The sequence below is a fragment of the Delphinapterus leucas genome, chromosome 11, assembly GCF_059928025.1.
Source record: "Delphinapterus leucas isolate spDelLeu-1000000601 "Yukka" chromosome 11, BTC_Dleu_Yukka2, whole genome shotgun sequence".
NCBI classification, from domain to species: domain Eukaryota; kingdom Metazoa; phylum Chordata; class Mammalia; order Artiodactyla; family Monodontidae; genus Delphinapterus; species Delphinapterus leucas.
The window spans coordinates 35,195,324-35,213,369 of record NC_143139.1 but is presented as its reverse complement, the minus strand read 5'-3'; the positions used below and the strand labels follow the sequence as shown (position 1 = coordinate 35,213,369).

Genomic DNA, 18,046 nt, shown 5'->3' with positions numbered 1-18,046 from the left:
TGATAAAATTTCCTACCTCATGGGACTGCTGTCTGCACTATATGAGTAAATATAGGTAAATTGCAAAGAACAGTGGCTGCCATATAGTCAGTCATCAGTAAGTATTGGCTATCATTTCATTATTTGGAGAGCTTGATGGGGCCTTTTAATCTGAAGGCTAAAGTCCTGTGAAAAGTTCTTCAATTATAACTGTTATTATTTAAGATAGTTTCTTTACTTTGAGTTTTCTCTTTTCTTGGTATGAAATTTGCTTTTAATCATAAGCTATATGTACCATTTGAGTTGGTACATTTTGATTGTTGGTTGGTACAAAAGCTGTTTGATTTTTTTCCTATCATATTTTTCTTCTATTTTCTATATGTTACTCTTTTAGAAAGACTACTTCAACTTGATCTTCCAAGTATTATATTGCATTTTTGAAAAATTTCAGCTATCATATTTTTAATTTCCAAGAGCTCCTTCTTATTCTCTGAATATTCCTTTTTATAGCACTGTGTGCTTTTCTTATGAATGAAATATTCTTTCAAGTCTATTAGAAAGTATTAATTAGAAATATTTTAAGCCCTGTTCTGTGCATTATCTCTATTTCCTTCAGGGTCAGTTTTTATGGTGGTATATCTTGGTTATTCTGTTAAATGTTATAGTCTTTTCTCAAGTATTTGTTTCTCCTTGATCTCACATTAATATTTAAGAATGAATTAAACATTGACCTTTGATATGAAGGTAAGGTTTGTTGACTGGCAGTCTTACATTGGGTGAGCTAAAAAGGTGCCACTTTTTACACTTTGAACTCTAAACACTGAAATGCAGGGGACTTTGTTACAAAGGATAACTCCTACATTAGCTACTTAGTTTCCTCCAGATATTTTATTTATTTATTTTCTTTACAGAAGAACCATCCATTCTGGCTTTGGGGGTAATTGCTTTCTTTCAGCTGTCTGCTCAAGGTGGGAGGAGGTGGTTGGGTTGATTGTTCATCAGTAGACCTTTAACTAACCCAGAAATTCATTGAATTTTCTTCTCCACTGGTGGTGTTTTACCTTTTATCTTTGTTTACACTTTTCTTTGTCCCTTTAACGTAATGCTTATAAGATGGGAGGAAGAAGAGATTTAACAATGTTTTTAATCTTTCATCTTTAATCAGAAGTTTGGATGTACTCTTTGTTAAAAAATTAATAATATATGTTATATATATTAAATATATAATTACATTTACATTGTATTTCATGTATATATATATATAATGTACACATTTTCTATACCAATTCTACACCATTTAATATTATAGTCAAGTGTTTGACATAAATATTTGAAGTAGGATGAGAAAGGGTCATCTTATCATGTCTTGTTATTGCATCTTAGTGAATGCTTTCAAGCTGCCACTCCTGCCTTAATTCCCCCTGACCTAGCAGGAGTCAAAAGGTGGCATGCTGAGCTTGCCACTTAGTTACCTGATATTACAAACAGATCATTCATTCACTCAGTAAATGTTTATGAATCTCTAACCATGTGTCTGGTTCTTTGCTAGATGTTAGAGAAAGAAAGAAAAACACACAGGCATAGTCACTGCCCATATTTATACAAATTATTTGTAAACTATTTTGATATTAAGGAAAATTGGGGGTGAAAGCAATGTTTTATAGCTTGATTATGGTAGTGTTTATGTGTCAAAACTCATGAAATTGTTGGTGATGTTTTTTGTATATAAATTTTACCTCAGTACAGTTGGTTTTAGGTCTGAGGAGATAATATGTATAACATGATGACTGTAGTTGATTATACTGTATTGTATAATAGAAATTTATTAAAGAGTAGAACTTCAATGTTCTTACCAAAAGAAAAAAAAAAAAGGTAAATCTGTGAGGTGATGGATGTGTTAATTAACTCAATGGGGCAATGGAGGAATCCTTTCACAATTTATACATATATCAAATCATCATATTGTAGTCTTTAAATATCTTACAATTTTATTTGTCAATTATACCTTAATAAAGTTGGAGAAAAATAATGTTGGTTTTAATAAAAAGGAAGACAAAAAAAACCATTTAGGAATAAGCCAAGGCAAACTATATAGAAGGCGTCCTTTCAGAAATCGATAAAGACCATAAAAGCTATAAAAATTATTAGAGAAAGAGGAAGTACGTCATGTTTGTGGATGAAAAGATTCAATAATGTAAAGATGTCACTTCTCCCCAAATCAATCTATAGAATCAATGCAGACTTCCCCTCCCCCCATTTTTGGTTTTGTTTGGGGGTTTTGTGAGAAATTTCAAACTGATAGACAGAAAACCCAAAGAATCAAGATACTTTTGAAAGGTGGGCAAAAAGATAAGGAGTAGCTATTCTGAGCCAGGCACTGCTTCTCCTGTGATGCCACGTATAGTTAATGGCAGTAGTTAAGAGCGAACTATTAAGAAATAGAGAGTGGGGCTTCCCTGGTGGCGCAGTGGTTGAGAGTCCGCCTGCCGATGCAGGGGACATGGGTTCATGCCCCGGTCCGGGAAGATCCCACATGCCGCGGAGCGGCTAGGCCCGTGAGCCATGGCCACTGAGCCTGTGCGTCCGGAGCCTGTGCTCCGCAACGGGAGAGGCCACAACAGTGAGAGGCCCACGTACCACAAAAAAAAAAAAAAAAAAAAAAAAAAAAGAAATAGAGAGTATTACTTCTATTTCAAAAACAGAAAACCCAGAGAAGTTTAGTAAAATAACTCAAAGTTACACAGATGACAAGCCACAGAGCTGAAATTCACTCACATTAAGATATATACTGATTAGTTATAAAGCAGAAACTAACACACCATTGTAAAGCAATTATACTCCAATAAAGATGTTAAAAAAAAAAGATATATACTGAGACATCTCAAAGTATAGGCTGTTTCTGGTTGGCCAAGTGTTGGTCTTCAGAGGCAGCCTGTGGTGAGAGAAAGAGCACTGGACTTGGAGTTGAAAGAGTTCTGGTCCATGGTGTGACCTTGGGCAATGCCTTTGCTCTCACCGCTTTTTTGTCTATGACATAGGGATAAGAATAACTTACACAGCTGTTGTGAGGACTAAATGACATGATGAAGAAATTATATTATGCTTTTTTAAAGAGTTGTCATTAACTTCCTGATTATGAACTATAAAGTAGTGAAAATAATTTTCACTAAATCTCCAATGTTATTATCCAACTTGTGAAGAGGATTTTAGGATTTTCAAATTTTATTTACATATATTGTCATTTTACTTTCAAAAAGTTCACATGAGAAAATCAGTCTTTTTATGACATTTTGGATATTTTATACCCAAGTCTGGAATAGTTGTAAAAAACAATGTAATGCTCAAAAGAGTTTGCTTTCATTGAGCACTTACATCTAAATGTTGAAAGCAGACTCCCCAGAAGCTCAACAAAATACAGAGGGAAATGACCTTGTGATTTTTAAAAAAATACTGTGGATAATCTAGAAAGCAAATAATCCACATGTGGGTAATCAAGAGTTGATTAATTGTTTTGAGGATGTTTAATTTCCTACTGTTTATCAATATAATTTACCTACCAGTGCATAGGATATGATATAAATAGTCCAAGTACTATTTTTTATGAGAAATTGTCAGGTTTTTATTAATAATAAACACTTTGAAACACAGTACTCTCATGATTTGACTTTGCCATTAAAAGTACCATGCTCATTTAAAAAAAATAATTGTATTTTCTTTTCTTTTGAATAGGGTAGCAGGTTAAACTAATGATTAGGGTCTGTTTTAGGTATGGATGGCTCTAGATATTTACACAGTTTTTATTATTCTTAGTTATGTTGTTATGATAGAAATAACTGTTACTATGCATGAGAAAGGGTTTGTTTATCATTCAAGTGTCTCATTTTATAACTACACTTAATTTTACAAAGAAATAATCTGTCATTTTCCAAAGTGACCCATTAAATGCTGATGTCAAAAGCCATTTTTGTTTGGCCTCCTCTGAAGCCAGTGGTCTGTGACATTGTAGGAGGCATGCAGTCTTGTGTCACCACACCTGAGGGAGGCAAAGAAAACAAGATACTGCCATATGTGAGCTTTTCTTTATTCATACATGTTCCTTTCTTGTTTTCTGCTTGTTGGTGTGTTTTTAATGATTACCTCAAAACATATGTACTTTCTAGAAAATCTATCGCCACAGTGCCTTCCACTTCCATTTTCTAAGTTGATTTTGATCTCTGGAGTATGACTGCTATTCGTGACTGCTGTTGGATGGCTAAATATCTTTTGGATTTTAGATTCTCTGTGCTCTGGGACAGCATCTCAATATCATCACTAGCTGACTGTTCTAAATGTAGCTAGTGAAAAAGTTCTAATTGTCCCTAAGGAACTAGCTCCTTTCTAAGACAGAATATATAATGAAATCATAGTTTTTCATAAAATTTATTTTTAGTTTTTTATATAATGTACCTACAGAGTATAAAATTAAGGTCCTTATAATTAAGACTAAATCATATGAGCTTATACATCCTGTACTAACCTTTCTGAATACTCTAACTTGGTTTGGAAAGTAATTTGTTCAAACTTGGTAGTTCTTATATGGAATAAAATAATAACATTCCCCCCCCCCCCAGGTCTGCTGTTCTCTGTGTTTCTAACTCAGTTAGATAATATAAAGTTTGGTTTTAACTGACCTAAAGAAAGTACCAAAGAAATAAATCATCTGATTTTTTTTTACTACTTTCTGTTATTATATGATATGTAAAGCACAATATGTGCCTATCTGAAATTGCACACAATATGTGTGCATTTATATGTTCTAACTCATAGTAATGTTTACATTTGTGTATAGATAAAATATACTGAATTCTTAAATTGTGGATCAGATTTCAGTTCTTTACTTATTAATGATTACTGAGTAACTAAAGATATACATACCATCAGATAGCTTACAGATGAGGCTGCTTGTTTCATCTCTCACTTTAATTAGACCCATGAGCCAAACAAACATACCTTCTGGTGGAAAGTGCATACTTTGGCAATTCAAGCACACTCTCATTTTCTACCGACTTTCACCAAAGTAGAAAAGTTTTCATAAACAAATCAAAATTAGCAGGAACATGAAAGTGTAAAACAAAGCAATGTATATTATCTGGCTAGTTTTACTTTGCTATCCTAAATGGTAGCAAGTATATAATTTGAGCCATGACATATGTATACTTATATTTTATAAGTTGAGTCATATTTTAAATGAATTAAGACATTTCACTACCTAATGAACTACCCAGTAAATCCTTCTGAGATGTGAATAATTGCTCCATACTGTATCTTAGTGTTTTCAAAACTCCAGTCATTCATATGCCACCTTAATAAGTTTTGTCATATTTATATACTGTTTATACCAATATCTACTTACTGTTGTTTCTGTAATCCCTCTCACTTTTTAAATTTAAATACAATTTCACTACTGTACTATTAGTATCACTTGCTATAAATAGAAATAATTCAGAAATATACAAATGTAGCTATTAAAATAAAGTTTTTGCCTGTTATCACCTAAATACCATACCAGTGGCGGCAGATATATAACATGCTGGGAAACACTGTCCTGCATGATTGTAAATTCAGATTTTCATAAGTTTAATTTTCTTAAAATAAAACACACTTTAGATAGATAGCAAACCCAGTAAGGGCAGAAATTACTTCTGCTTTATGTATCCTTGTTTCCCCAGCACTTAATACTTGGCATATAACAGGTATTCAATAAGTATTGAATGATAAGTTATTGAGTGACATATATATTTGCATATCTATCCTCTAAAATACTACTTAGTATTAATAGTCAAATAATGATACTCAGATTGTATAGGAAAATACATTATGGCCAGCACATGTTTCAATCCCCAGTCTTCAGGGAATATGCACTAATATACTGTGTAACATTTCTATTAAGCTTTAATGGATATAGATCAAGGAAGGTTGCTGTAATATAAACAAAGAGAAGTGGAGATGAAGCAGTATAGGAGTGGGCCTGGTGATTAGAAAGAGTGACAAGAGAAAATGAGTGAGGAGTAAATATTGAAAGATATATCTGTGTCATGTGACCTGAGGTAGCCCTTGTGTTGCAGCAAGAAAAAATAACTAAATTAAAGGGTAAATAAGAGATGTGAAAGTTGCTTCAGTGGATAAGGCTCTGTTCTATTAATATTTACTTCCAAATCACCAACGCTAATGACCAAATTATTCTAAAATGAGGTGCTCTAAACATCCCCCTCCTGACCTTCTTCCAATAAACTCATTTCTAAAGCTTAAATTCCAACCTGTTTTCTTTTGTCCATGCACTTAAGAAATGACATAACCAATTTCCTGCATCTTTTGGGTTAGAAGAAAAGACCATATAAAGCTGAAATGAGCATAGCATTTTAGTCCCATTTATAAATCATCAGTTAGGGAGGCCCCTGAAGTACAGATAGGCTGTTTCATAAAACGTATGAGGCCTTACTAAATGGAAGCAATCCACATCAGCTATGTGTCAGGAAGTCAATGATTAGCTGACTTGGCCACTAACAATTATTTTGACAATAGGAATTACTAACGGTAAGAAACTGACTCTTCAGAAGAGAAACCACAGAGGCAAATCACTCATAGTTCAGAAAGAATGTTAAAATTTTGCAATCATATAAAATATTTATTTTGGCTTACTACCTAATCTAAGAGAATGGTTTGTGCCTTGTTTTACTGAAGGAACTCCGGGCTTATCAAGAAGTATATGAGTGATGACTTTTTTTCTTTTAAAAATCTTACTTATTCAAAAATGTGTCTCTTTAAAAATTGAACATAGTAAAAGAGGAAATTTTAAAAGAAAATGAAAGAAATATATACTTCCAAGAATTTGAAGTTAGATGAGACTAGAAGGCAGTAGATACTGCTGGAGTGGATTGTCTGGGAGGAAAGGACTCTAAAAAGTATCTGGTCTTCCCATCAATAGGAGGGACTTGTCATGCTGCTCACTGCAGCAGGGAATATGATGCAGGTGCGGAAAAAATATAAGAAAAGCCTATTCTACCTTGGCGAGTGGAATCTGCAGTCATGGCAAAGGGTTGTCAAGATGGATATTTTTGGCAGCTGTGATGGTACGGTGCCAGCAGATCACTTAGCAAGGTCTGAGGCAACCCCAAAGCACCCAGAAACCCAGAAGGTATTAAGAAGAAGGTGACACTCTGTAAAGCAACTCTAGGAATTACTTTTTCCTCTATGACTGATTAAAGAGGCTTGGATGGACATCAGATGTTCCCATTAATCAGCAGACTGAATAAGAAGAATAAAAGGCTCACAACATTTGAGAATAGTAATAAGCCACTGGAGGAAATATATGAAACTCAAGATACATTCTCTGTTTGTTTAGACAATTTTGCCAATTTCAGCCTGTGTCTACTTGTATGAAGGAGCACACACCAGAAAGTTAGGCAAATATGAACTCTTAGGTGACCTTGGTTAAATCCCATAATTTCCTTTTGCCTCATTTTTTTTCATATGTTCAATATGCTGTCTAAATGGCAAGATTTTTTTTGAGGGTTGAATGAAGTAATGATATATGTGAAACACATTAAAAGGTGGCATAGATGGGATATATTCTCAAAAATCGGAAGCATGTTGATGCATGAATGCTATTGCCATATACTGGAGATTATGTTGATAGTAATAAGAGACCCTAAAATTTCAGTGGCTTAAAGCAAAAAGGTTGGTTCTTGCTCATACTCTATGTCCACCCCAACTAGAGGAGGAACGTGCCCCATATCGTCTTCACTCAGGACTCAGGCTGATCTTCAGAGCTTCTGGAAATCGCTGGTCATTGTGATGGGGGAAGGGTATGTGTGAATCACACACTGCATCTTTAAGGCTCTCTCTGGAAGTGACGCATGTCATTCCCTAATTGACCTCAGGAAGTCACACGGCAATCCTAGCTTGTGTCCAGAAAAAGAGCTGGAAATATTTGGCGAGCAGCACTAATGACTAGTACAGATGGTTTCTTTCCAGTTTCTACAGTTGGATGACTTTTGCAACAGAGAAGCTGTCTAGATGTTTCTCCTATTGCTAATACCACTACATTCTTTCTCTATAGCTTTCAACAACCAAGTAGACTTTCTTGATTTTATGTTGTCTCAGTTTTAAGGATTTGCTGGCACTAAATATTTTAGTAGCCATCTAACAGAATATTTTAGTTTCTTTGAGAGAAAGGCAGCAATTGTATAACATCCCGTTTCTGTTTTCTTTCCCAAATAGACATTGATGAGTGCTCTGATGGCTTTGTTCAGTGTGACAGCCGTGCTAACTGCATCAACCTGCCCGGATGGTACCACTGTGAGTGCAGAGATGGCTACCATGACAATGGGATGTTTTCACCAAGTGGAGAATCGTGTGAAGGTCAGTACAAGGAGAAGACCTAGAGTTTAAAGTCTTAAAATTGAGGAAAATGCAGTAAGATGTAAATAGTAGATTGATCTAATATTTAAGGTATTGGTGATTTTTGCTGTGTGTTTATACAACAGTGATTAGAAACATGTTAAAATCTAACTTTTGCTTGCGAATTATGATATCTGATTTTCAGATAATTAAAACTTGCAATAGTAAACCAATTTTCTGTGGACACTTTTAACTGTTGAAGCGTGTTTTAGAATGAGTAAACCCATAATGTCAGATAAATTTTTTAAATGGCAGCAGGTAAAAATCTGACCCAAAAAAGAGCTAGAAAAAAAAAAATAGATGAGGAAAGCAGGATAGAGGGAAAATGAGGGTAGAGGAAATACAATGATGATATGGCCAAGGGAAATATAATGCATGCTACTCTGGGCTGTTCCTAACGTATCACTTACCTGGCAAAGTCAGAGATATTTAGTGAATGTTGGATACAGAAGATATGGTCCCTGCTTCACAGAAGATGTCAATCTAATAAGAATGGAAATTTGAAAAGATTATATTCAACTATTTACCATTAATTTTGACTTATTTTCAGTGAATTGACAACTCTGTTCCCTTATATCCTCTATTAAGGGGCACAATATTTAGGAGGCAGGCAGAGTAAGTAAAGCACAGTGAATAATTGTCAGGGAAACCACCCATACTAAAAGGATTTGGCACAGGATTGGAAAACGAAACAAACCTCAAGAAGTCATTATTTTCTCCATTGGTGTTTACACCTTCATAGAGTAACAGCCTAAGAGAATGATGCGGCTAAAATGACACAGTCGATGAAAGCCTTGGAGAATCTAACTTAGCAGTGCTTGACGCTTAAATGATGAGATGTCTTTTACCCTTGGGCCTCAAGAGGTTTTCACACAGAGAAAAGTGAAACAGACATGGGCGATAGATGCCAAGGCTCCCAGCGTGCTTTGCCAGCAGCTGCAGAGCTCTGGACCTTGAGCGGAACGTTCATCTGGATTTTTATGCGGAACGGGAACGCTACTGCCTTACCAGGGGCTAAAACCTGGCATTTGCAAATAAACACTTAGCTGTGGTCTGAAGACTCTACCTGGCACTTGTGAAGGTTCCAGAATGCGTACTTCCTGTAGAGAATGCCCTGTAGAGAATGCCATTCAAGAAGCCGATCAAACCGTGTGATTTTGCCCTTCCCTGATAAAATATTTTGCCTGTTTTCTATAGTATATTATGAGGAAGAAGTCATCAGTGCTACCTTTTTAAGATTGTCTTTTATTTTATTTTGAGTTACATACATAAAGAATGAATACAAGCTGATTATAAATATTTCAAAGCATACAGAAATATATAGAGCAAAGCTGAAAATGCATCTTTATTTCATCTCCCCCTTTTCCCCATCCCTTCCTCTTCTGCTCTAGGGGTAACCTGTGTTTAATTTTGCTTGGTATCCTTTTCTGTGCATCAGAATGTAACTAGAAAAAATACATACCTCTGCTGACTGTCTTACTTTATATTTGCAACTGCTTTCACTATCTTTTAAATTTATGGCCACATGTCTCAAGAGAGCTGTATTAGTTATCTACTGATGTGTTAAAAGTTACCCCCAAAACTCAGAAACTGAAAACAACAAAAGTTATCTCACAACTTCTGTGGGTAAGGAATCTATGCACAGCTTAACTGAATGCCTCTGGTTCAAGGTTTCTAAAGAGGTTACTACCATCAAGTTGTCGCCCAGGGATGTGGTCTCATCTTGAAGACTTGTCTGGGATGGGAGTGGAGAGAATGAAGGTCACTCATGTGTCTATTGGCAGGCCTTGTTTCCTTAACACATAAGCTACTCCACAGGGCTGGGGTCTGGCTTCCCCTAGAATAAGGAGGTGCTCAAGATGGCAGCCACAGTCTTTCCATAACTGAATCTCAGATGTGACATTTCATCACTTCTCCCATAGTCTATTTGTTAGAAGCCAGTCAGTAAGTCCAAGGGGAGAGGATTACACGAGCGTGTGAATATTAAATGGTGAGGATCGTTGGGGGCCATCTTGTAAGCTACCTGCTCTGAGGACCATCGACATCACCCAGTATTCCTACTTTATTTCCTTAGTTACTTTCCCCTGCATACCTTCTTCCGTCTCCTCAAATCTTAGATACCACTTTCTTTCTCTTCTTTCTCTGTCGATAACTCTGCTTATTTAACTGAGAAAAAAGAAGTACTTCCCTTTTCCACCAGACATATGGTATGATATACAGTAAAGATGTAACGGTCAGGAAAAAAATGACAAAACGTAATTAGTGCATTCATTAGTGTCCAAAAGTAACAAGGAAAATGAAACTAGCCATTAAAATAACACATGATAAAGATGAATATAGGGAAGTAAAGGATTCTATGAAATGCCTACACAGAAAAGGCTTTTTGAGGAAATTCCGTAAATACAGAAAGAATGGGAAATCTTATTTTTTTTAAAAAAAAGAACCACAATTCTAGAAAGATGATTCTATTATTATCTTCCAGTATAATTTATAATGATTATCATAAAAATCTACTACTCTTTCAGAAGACAGTGTGCTCTGAAGAATACTTTTAAAAGAACCCACCTATGTTGTATAAAACAAGAGAGAACTAAAGTGCTTCTTTTTAACAATTATCTATTTACTGCAATTTCAGTGATTTGTAGAATTGTTATATTAGTATTTAGAAGGATGCAATTTTAAGAGTGTGATTATATCTGAGCAGGTTCCATTTTTCTGTGCTGGGGACAAAGAAAAGAAGCATTTCAACGTGGACAAAGCCACAGCAGTGGGTTTACAATTATGCTGAAGTATAATGTTCATATTTTAAAATGTGAATAAATAACTTTGCACTGTTTCACTACTTTTTAGCCTGTGTAATCTACAAATACATGCCTTATAAACTGCATTCATACAAAGTGTAAACTGTTTTGCTCATCCATTTACCTCAGAGGTGTAGACATTTAATCGCCAGATAATGTACAAGGGTACCACTTTCCTTGTCCATATCATCATTCCTAATGTGCCTGAAAATTTGTCTTTCTCTGAGAATAAAGCCCAGTATCTTTTTTCCAGGTAAGAATATTGTATTTTCATGCCCACATTTCCCTTTATTTAAAGCTTTTATTTCTGGATTATCTTTATGCTTGGTGAGGATTTTTTGAACTTGTATGACCCCAAAAAATGTTTATAGGGTAACATCTTTTGAGTATTATGTTCAAGCCAAATAATATAAATTCTAACCTTAAATCAAGGAAAAGTATGAAAATGAAATGAATCTATTTCAACTCAAGAAGTGGTTACTGAATCTATGCACAGGTACCTTGAGGTACTTTACCAGGCACCTGCTGTGAAGAAATATAAAGGAGGTATGATCACTGCTCTCAGCTTGTAGTCGAGATAAAATATGTACAGTAACAACTGTCATACAAGATAGAATGTAGTAAGTTTTTCAATAGAGGAGAAAGCTGCAAAGTTGAAAATGATGAATACATAAGAAAAGTATGAATTCAGAGCCATAATGAAACAAAGAGAGGAATTATTTCCTGTTGGGATCAAGAAAGGATTGAATATCTAGCATTGTTTCAGGACTTAAGTATGATGTGATTATTGGCTCATTGAGATAGGGAAAGAGAGTTTCAGCAAAGGAAGTAGCTTTAAATGCCTTTCTAATAAGTTTGAACCTGAGTCTGAAAGTCTATTTTTGAGAAAGGGGATGATGAAAGTGTATCTCCACCAAATCTGTATTCTGGCCCAGTCCTATTTTCTGAATTCCAGACCCACATATCCAGTTGGACAGCTCTACCTGGAAGCCCAGAGGAAAGTGTATTTCAACATGTCAAACTAACTCATGTCTTTGCTCATCCCTGCCACCTACTTCCACTCCCCAGCAAAATCTTGCTCTTCTTTGTATAAATATCATCAACCAAATTTTCCAAGCAGGAAATCTAATCATTCATGACCCTTCTCTCTCCCTAGTCTTTGAAGCCAACAAATCACTAAGAAGTTGCTTTATCTTTGTTGTTTCTATCTTGGAAGATTTTAGCTTTGTTGTTTCTTTCTATGCATCCCCACTGCTACTACTCAATACAGCATTATGCCTAAGAGCACAGACTTGGAGCCTGACAGCTTGGGTTCCCATCTGGGCTATATACCTTACTAGCTGTGTGACCCTGAGAAAGTTATTCAACATGTCTAGGCCTTAATTTCCTGATCTGTACAATGGAGATAATGATGGTACCTTTCATGGTTGTTGTGAGTCATTATATGAAATGAGTCATTATATGAAAGTACTTAGAATTTGATACATACCAACCACTATATAAGTGTTTCCTTTTATTATATGACCATCACTTTCCTGGAATACTGAACAGTCTATTAGTCAGTCTCCTAGCTTCAATTTCTAATCCATTTAAATCCCTTTTCCACAGTGAAGCCAAAGGACCCTTTCAAAAATGCATACCTGATTATGATTTTTTTGGTTTTGCAATTCCCTAAAATGACATTTTATTGTCTTTAAGATAAGGTTAAAATTTCTTACAACATGACTTCTAACTGATCCTGGAGAACCTCTTCAGCTGCCTGTCTACCCACTCTGCTCTCCCTAGATATTCAAGTCATACCAATACTTCTGATCCTCTAACACATCTTGATGGCTCTGAACATTGGGACTCAAACACACCCTTACCTCTGACTAGACCAGTCTTTACCTCCTCTTTGCTTGGCTAAATCTTATTCATAATGTAACTGCCACACCTGGAGGATGTGTATGCGGGCAGAAGAAAGACCCAAAAAGAGCTACCAGTGTGATAGGAAGCAAGTAAAGGAAATTTATCAGGGAGAGGGAAGGACCTGTGTCAAAAGCTGCTGCTAGCTCAAGTTCGATGGGAACTGAGACTTGACCACTGGCTTCAGCAACATTATTTCTCCAGTCACTCACTAAAGCACTTACCAGTATTTTTGTTTTAATTTTATTTTACTTATTTTTTTATACAGCAGGTTATTAGTTATCCATTTTATACATATTAGTGTATATATATCAATCCCAATCTCCCAGTTCATCCCCCCACCCCCACCTGCCACTTTCCCCCTTGGTATCCATACGTTTCTTCTCTATATCTGTGTCTGCCCTGCACACTGGTTCATCTGTACCATTTTTCTAGCTTCCACATATATGCGTTAATATACGATATTTGTTTCTCTCTTTCTGACTTACTTCACTCCGTATGACAGACTCTAGATCCATCCACGTCTCTACCAATGACCCAATTTCATTCCTTTTTATGGCTCAGTAATCTTCGATGGTATATATATGTACCACAACTTCTTTGTCCATTTGTCTGTCAATGGGCATTTAGGTTGCTTCCATCTCCTGGCTATTGTAAATAGAGTTGCAGTGAACACTGGGGGGGGGGGGGGTGCATGTGTCTTTTTGAATTATGGTTTTCTCTGGGTATATGCCCAATAGTGGGATGCTGGGTCACATGGTAATTCTAGTTTTAGTTTTATAAGGAACCTCCATACTGTTCCCAATAGTGGCTGTATCAATTTACATTCCCACCAACAGTACAAGAGGATTCCCTTTTCTCCACACCCTCTCCAGCATTTGTTTGTAGATTTTCTGATGACGCCAATTCTAACTAGTGTGAGGTGATACCTCATTGTAGTTTTGATTTGCATTTCTCTAATAATTAGTGATGTTGAGCAGCTTTTCATGTGCTTCTTGGCCATCTGTATGTCTTCTTTGGAGAAATGTCTATTTAGGTCTTCTGCCCATTCTCGGATTGGGTTGTTTGTTTTTTTAATATTGAGCTGCATGAGCTGTTTATATATTTTGGAGATTAACCCTTTGTCCGTTGCTTCGTTTGCAAATATGTTCTCCCATTCTGAGGGCTGTCTTTTCGTCTTGTTTGTAGTTTCCTTTGCTTTGCAGAAGATTTTAAGTTTAATTAGGTCCCATTTGTTTATTTTTGTTTTTATTTCCATTACTCTAGGAGGTGGATCAAAAAAGATCTTGCTGTGATTTATGTCGAAGAGTGTTCTTCCTGTTTTCCTCTAAGAGTTTTATAGTGTCCGGTCTTACATTTAGTTCTCTAATCCATTTTGAGTTTACTTTTGCATATGGTGTTAGGTAGTGTTCTAATTTCATTCTTTTATGTGTAGCTGTCCAGTTTTCCCAGCACCACGTATTGAAGAGACTGTCTTTTCTCCATTGTATATCCTTGCCTCCTTTGTCATAGATTAGTTGACCATAAGTGCGTGGGTTTATCTCTGGGCTTTCTATCCTGTTCCATTGATCTATATTTCTGTTTTTGTGCCAGTACCATATTGTCTTGATTACTGTAGGCCTGTAGTATAGTCTGAAGTCAGGGAGTCTGATTCCTCCAGCTCCATTTTTTTCCCTCAAGACTGCTTTGGCTGTTCAGGGTCTTTTATGTCTCCATACAAATGTTAAGATTTTTTTTTGTTATAGTTGTGTAAAAACTGCCATTGGTAATTTGATAGGGATTGCATTGAATCTGTAGATTGCTTTCGGAAGTATGGTCATTTTCAAAATATTGATTCCTCCAATCCAAGAACATGGTATATTTCTCTGTCTGTTTATATCATCTTTAATTTCTTTCATCAGTGTCTTATAATTTTATGCATACAGGTCTTTTTTCTGCCTAGGTAGATTTATTCCTAGGTATTTTATTCTTTTGGTTGCGATGGTAAATAGGAGTGTTTCCTTAATTTCTCTTTCAGATTTTTCATCATTAGTGTATAGGAATGCAAGAGATTTCTGTGCATTAATTTTGTATCCTTCAACTTTACCAAATTCATTGATTAGCTCTAGTAGTTTTCTGGTGGCATCTTTAGGATTCTGTATGTATAGTATCATCTCATCTGCAAACAGTGACGCCTTTACTTCTTCTTTTCCAATTTGTATTCCTTTTATTTCTTTTTCTTCTCTGATTGCCATGGCTAGGATTTCCAAAACTATGTTGAATAGTGGTGTGAGTGGATATCCTAGTCTTGTTCCTCATCTTAGAGGAAATGCTTTCAGTTTTTCAGCTTTGAGAATAATGTTTGCTGTGGGCTTGTCATATATGGCCTTTATTATGTTGAGGTAGGTTCCCTCTATGCCCACTTTCTGGAGAGTTTTTATCATAATTGGGTGTTGAATTTTGTCAAAAACTTTTCCTTCATTTATTGAAATGATCATATGGATTTTATTCTTCAATTTGTTAATACGGTATACCACATTGATTGATTTGTGTATGTTGAAGGATCCTTGCATCCCTGGGATAAATCCCACTTGAGCATGGTTTATGATCCTTTTAATGTGTTGTTGGATTCTATTTGCTAGTATTTTGTTGAGGATTTTTGCATCTATATTCAACAGTGATATTGGTCTGTAATTTTCTTTTCTTGTAGTAACTTTGTCTGGTTTGGGTATCAGGGTGATGGTGGCCTATATTTCTATAGAATGAGTTTGGGAGTGTTCTTTCCTCTGCAATTATTGGAAGAGCTTGAGAATGCAATTTTTGGAAGAGTTTGAGAATGATGGGTCTTAGCTCTTCTCTAAATGTTTGATAGAATTCACCTGTGAAGCCATCCTGTCCTGGACTTTTCTTTGTGGGAAGACTCTTAATCACAGTTTCAATTTCATTATTATGATTGGTCTGTTCATATTTTCTATTTCTTCCTGGTTCAGTCTTGGAAGGTTATACCTTTCTAAGAATTTGTCCATTTCTTCCAGGTTGTCCATTTTATTGGCATAGAGTTGCTTGTAGTAGTCTCTTAGGATGCTTTGTATTTCTGTGGTGTCTGTTGTAACTTCTCCTTTTTCATTCCTGATTTAATTGATTTGAGTCCTCTCCCTCTTTTTCTTGATGAGTCTGGCTAATGGTTTATCAATTTTGTTTATCTTCTCAAAGAACCAACTTTTAGTTTTATTGATCTTTGCTATTGTTTATTTCTATTTCATTTATTTCTTGTCTGATCTTCATGATTTCTTTCCTTCTACTAAGTTTGTGTTTTGTTTGTTCTTCTTTCTCTAGTTCCTTTACGTGTAAGTATAGATTGTTTATTTGAGATGTTTGTTGTTTCTTCAGGTAGGATTGTATTACTATAAACTTCCCTCTTAGAACTGCTTTTGTGGCATCCCATAGGTTATGGATCATTGTGTTTTCGTTGTCAGTTGTCTCTTGGTACTTTTGCTTTCCTCTTTTTTTTTTTAATTTATTTTTTCACACAGCAGGTTCTTATTAGTCATCCATTTTATACCCAGCAGTGTATACATGTCAATCACAATCTCCCAATTCTTCACACCGTCACCACGCCCCACCTCCGCTATCCCCCCTTGGTGTCCATACGTTTATTCTCTACCTCTGTGTCTCAATTTATGCCCTAAAAACAGGTTCATCTGTACCATTTTCTAGGCTCCAAACATGTGTTAATATGCAATATCTGTTTTTCTCTTTCTGACAAACTTCACTCTGTATGACAGTCTCCACATGCATCCACGTCTCTACAAATGACCCAATTCCGTTGCTTTTTTTTCTTTTCAACATCTTTATTGGAATATAATTGCTTTACAATGGTATGTCAGTTTCTGCTTTATAAAAAAGTGAATCAGTTATACATATACATATGTCCCCATATCTCTTCCCTCTCCATCTCCCTCCATCCCACCCTCCCTATCTGACCCCTCTAGCTGGTCAGAAAGCACTGAGCTGATCTCCCTGTGTTATGCAGTTGCTTCCCACTAGCTATCTATTTTACGTTTGGTAGTGTATATATGTCCATGCCACTCTCTCACTTTTTCCCAGCATACCCTTCCCCCTCCCCGTATCCTCAAGTCCATTCTCTAGTGGGTCTGTGTCTTTATTCCCGTCTTGCCCCTAGGTTCTTCATGACATTTTCTTTCTTTTTTTAAGATTCAATGTATATTTGTGTTAGCATACGGTATTTGTTTTCCTCTTTCTGACTTACTTCACTCTGTATGACAGACTCTAGGTCCATCCACCTCACTGTAAATAACTCAATTTCGTTTGTTTTTATGGCTGAGTAATATTCCATTGTATATATGTGCCACATCTTCTTTATCCATTCATCTGTCGATGGACACTTAGGTTGCTTCCATGTCCTGGCTATTGTAAATAGAGCTGCAATGAACATTTTGGTACATGACTCTTTGAATTATGGTTTTCTCAGTGAATATGCCCAGTAGTGATATTGCTGGGTGGTATGATACTTCTATTTTTATTTTTTAAGGAACATCCATACTGTTTTCCATAGTCGCTGTATCAATTTACATTCCACCAACAGTGCAAGAGGGTTCCCTTTTCTCCACACCCTCTCCAGCATTTGTTGTTTGTAGATTTTTTGATGATGGCCATTCTGACTGGTGTGAGATGATATCTCATTGTAGTTTTCATTTGCATTTCTGTAATCATTAATGATGTTGAGCATTCCTTCATGTGTTTGTTGGTAATCTGTATATCTTCTTTGGAGAAATATCTACTTAGGTCTTCTGCCCATTTTGGGATTGGGTTGTTTGTCTTTTTGATATTGAGCTGCATGAGCTGCTTGTAAATTTTGGAGATTAATCCTTTGTCAGCTGCTTCATTTGTAAATATTTTCTCCCATTCTGAGGGTTGTCTTT

General features: G+C 35.8%; 1 protein-coding gene across 1 annotated transcript in view; it reads left to right on the top strand.

Annotated features, from left to right (window-relative positions):
- The window catches only part of NELL2 (neural EGFL like 2), a 435,366-nt gene that overhangs the window by 401,674 nt on the left and 15,646 nt on the right, over nucleotides 1-18,046 (top strand). Inside the window, exon 18 of the mRNA XM_089920567.1 lies at nucleotides 8,239-8,379. Coding sequence (XP_089776693.1) covers nucleotides 8,239-8,379 — 141 coding nt within the window. The remainder of the gene's footprint in view (nucleotides 1-8,238; nucleotides 8,380-18,046) is intronic.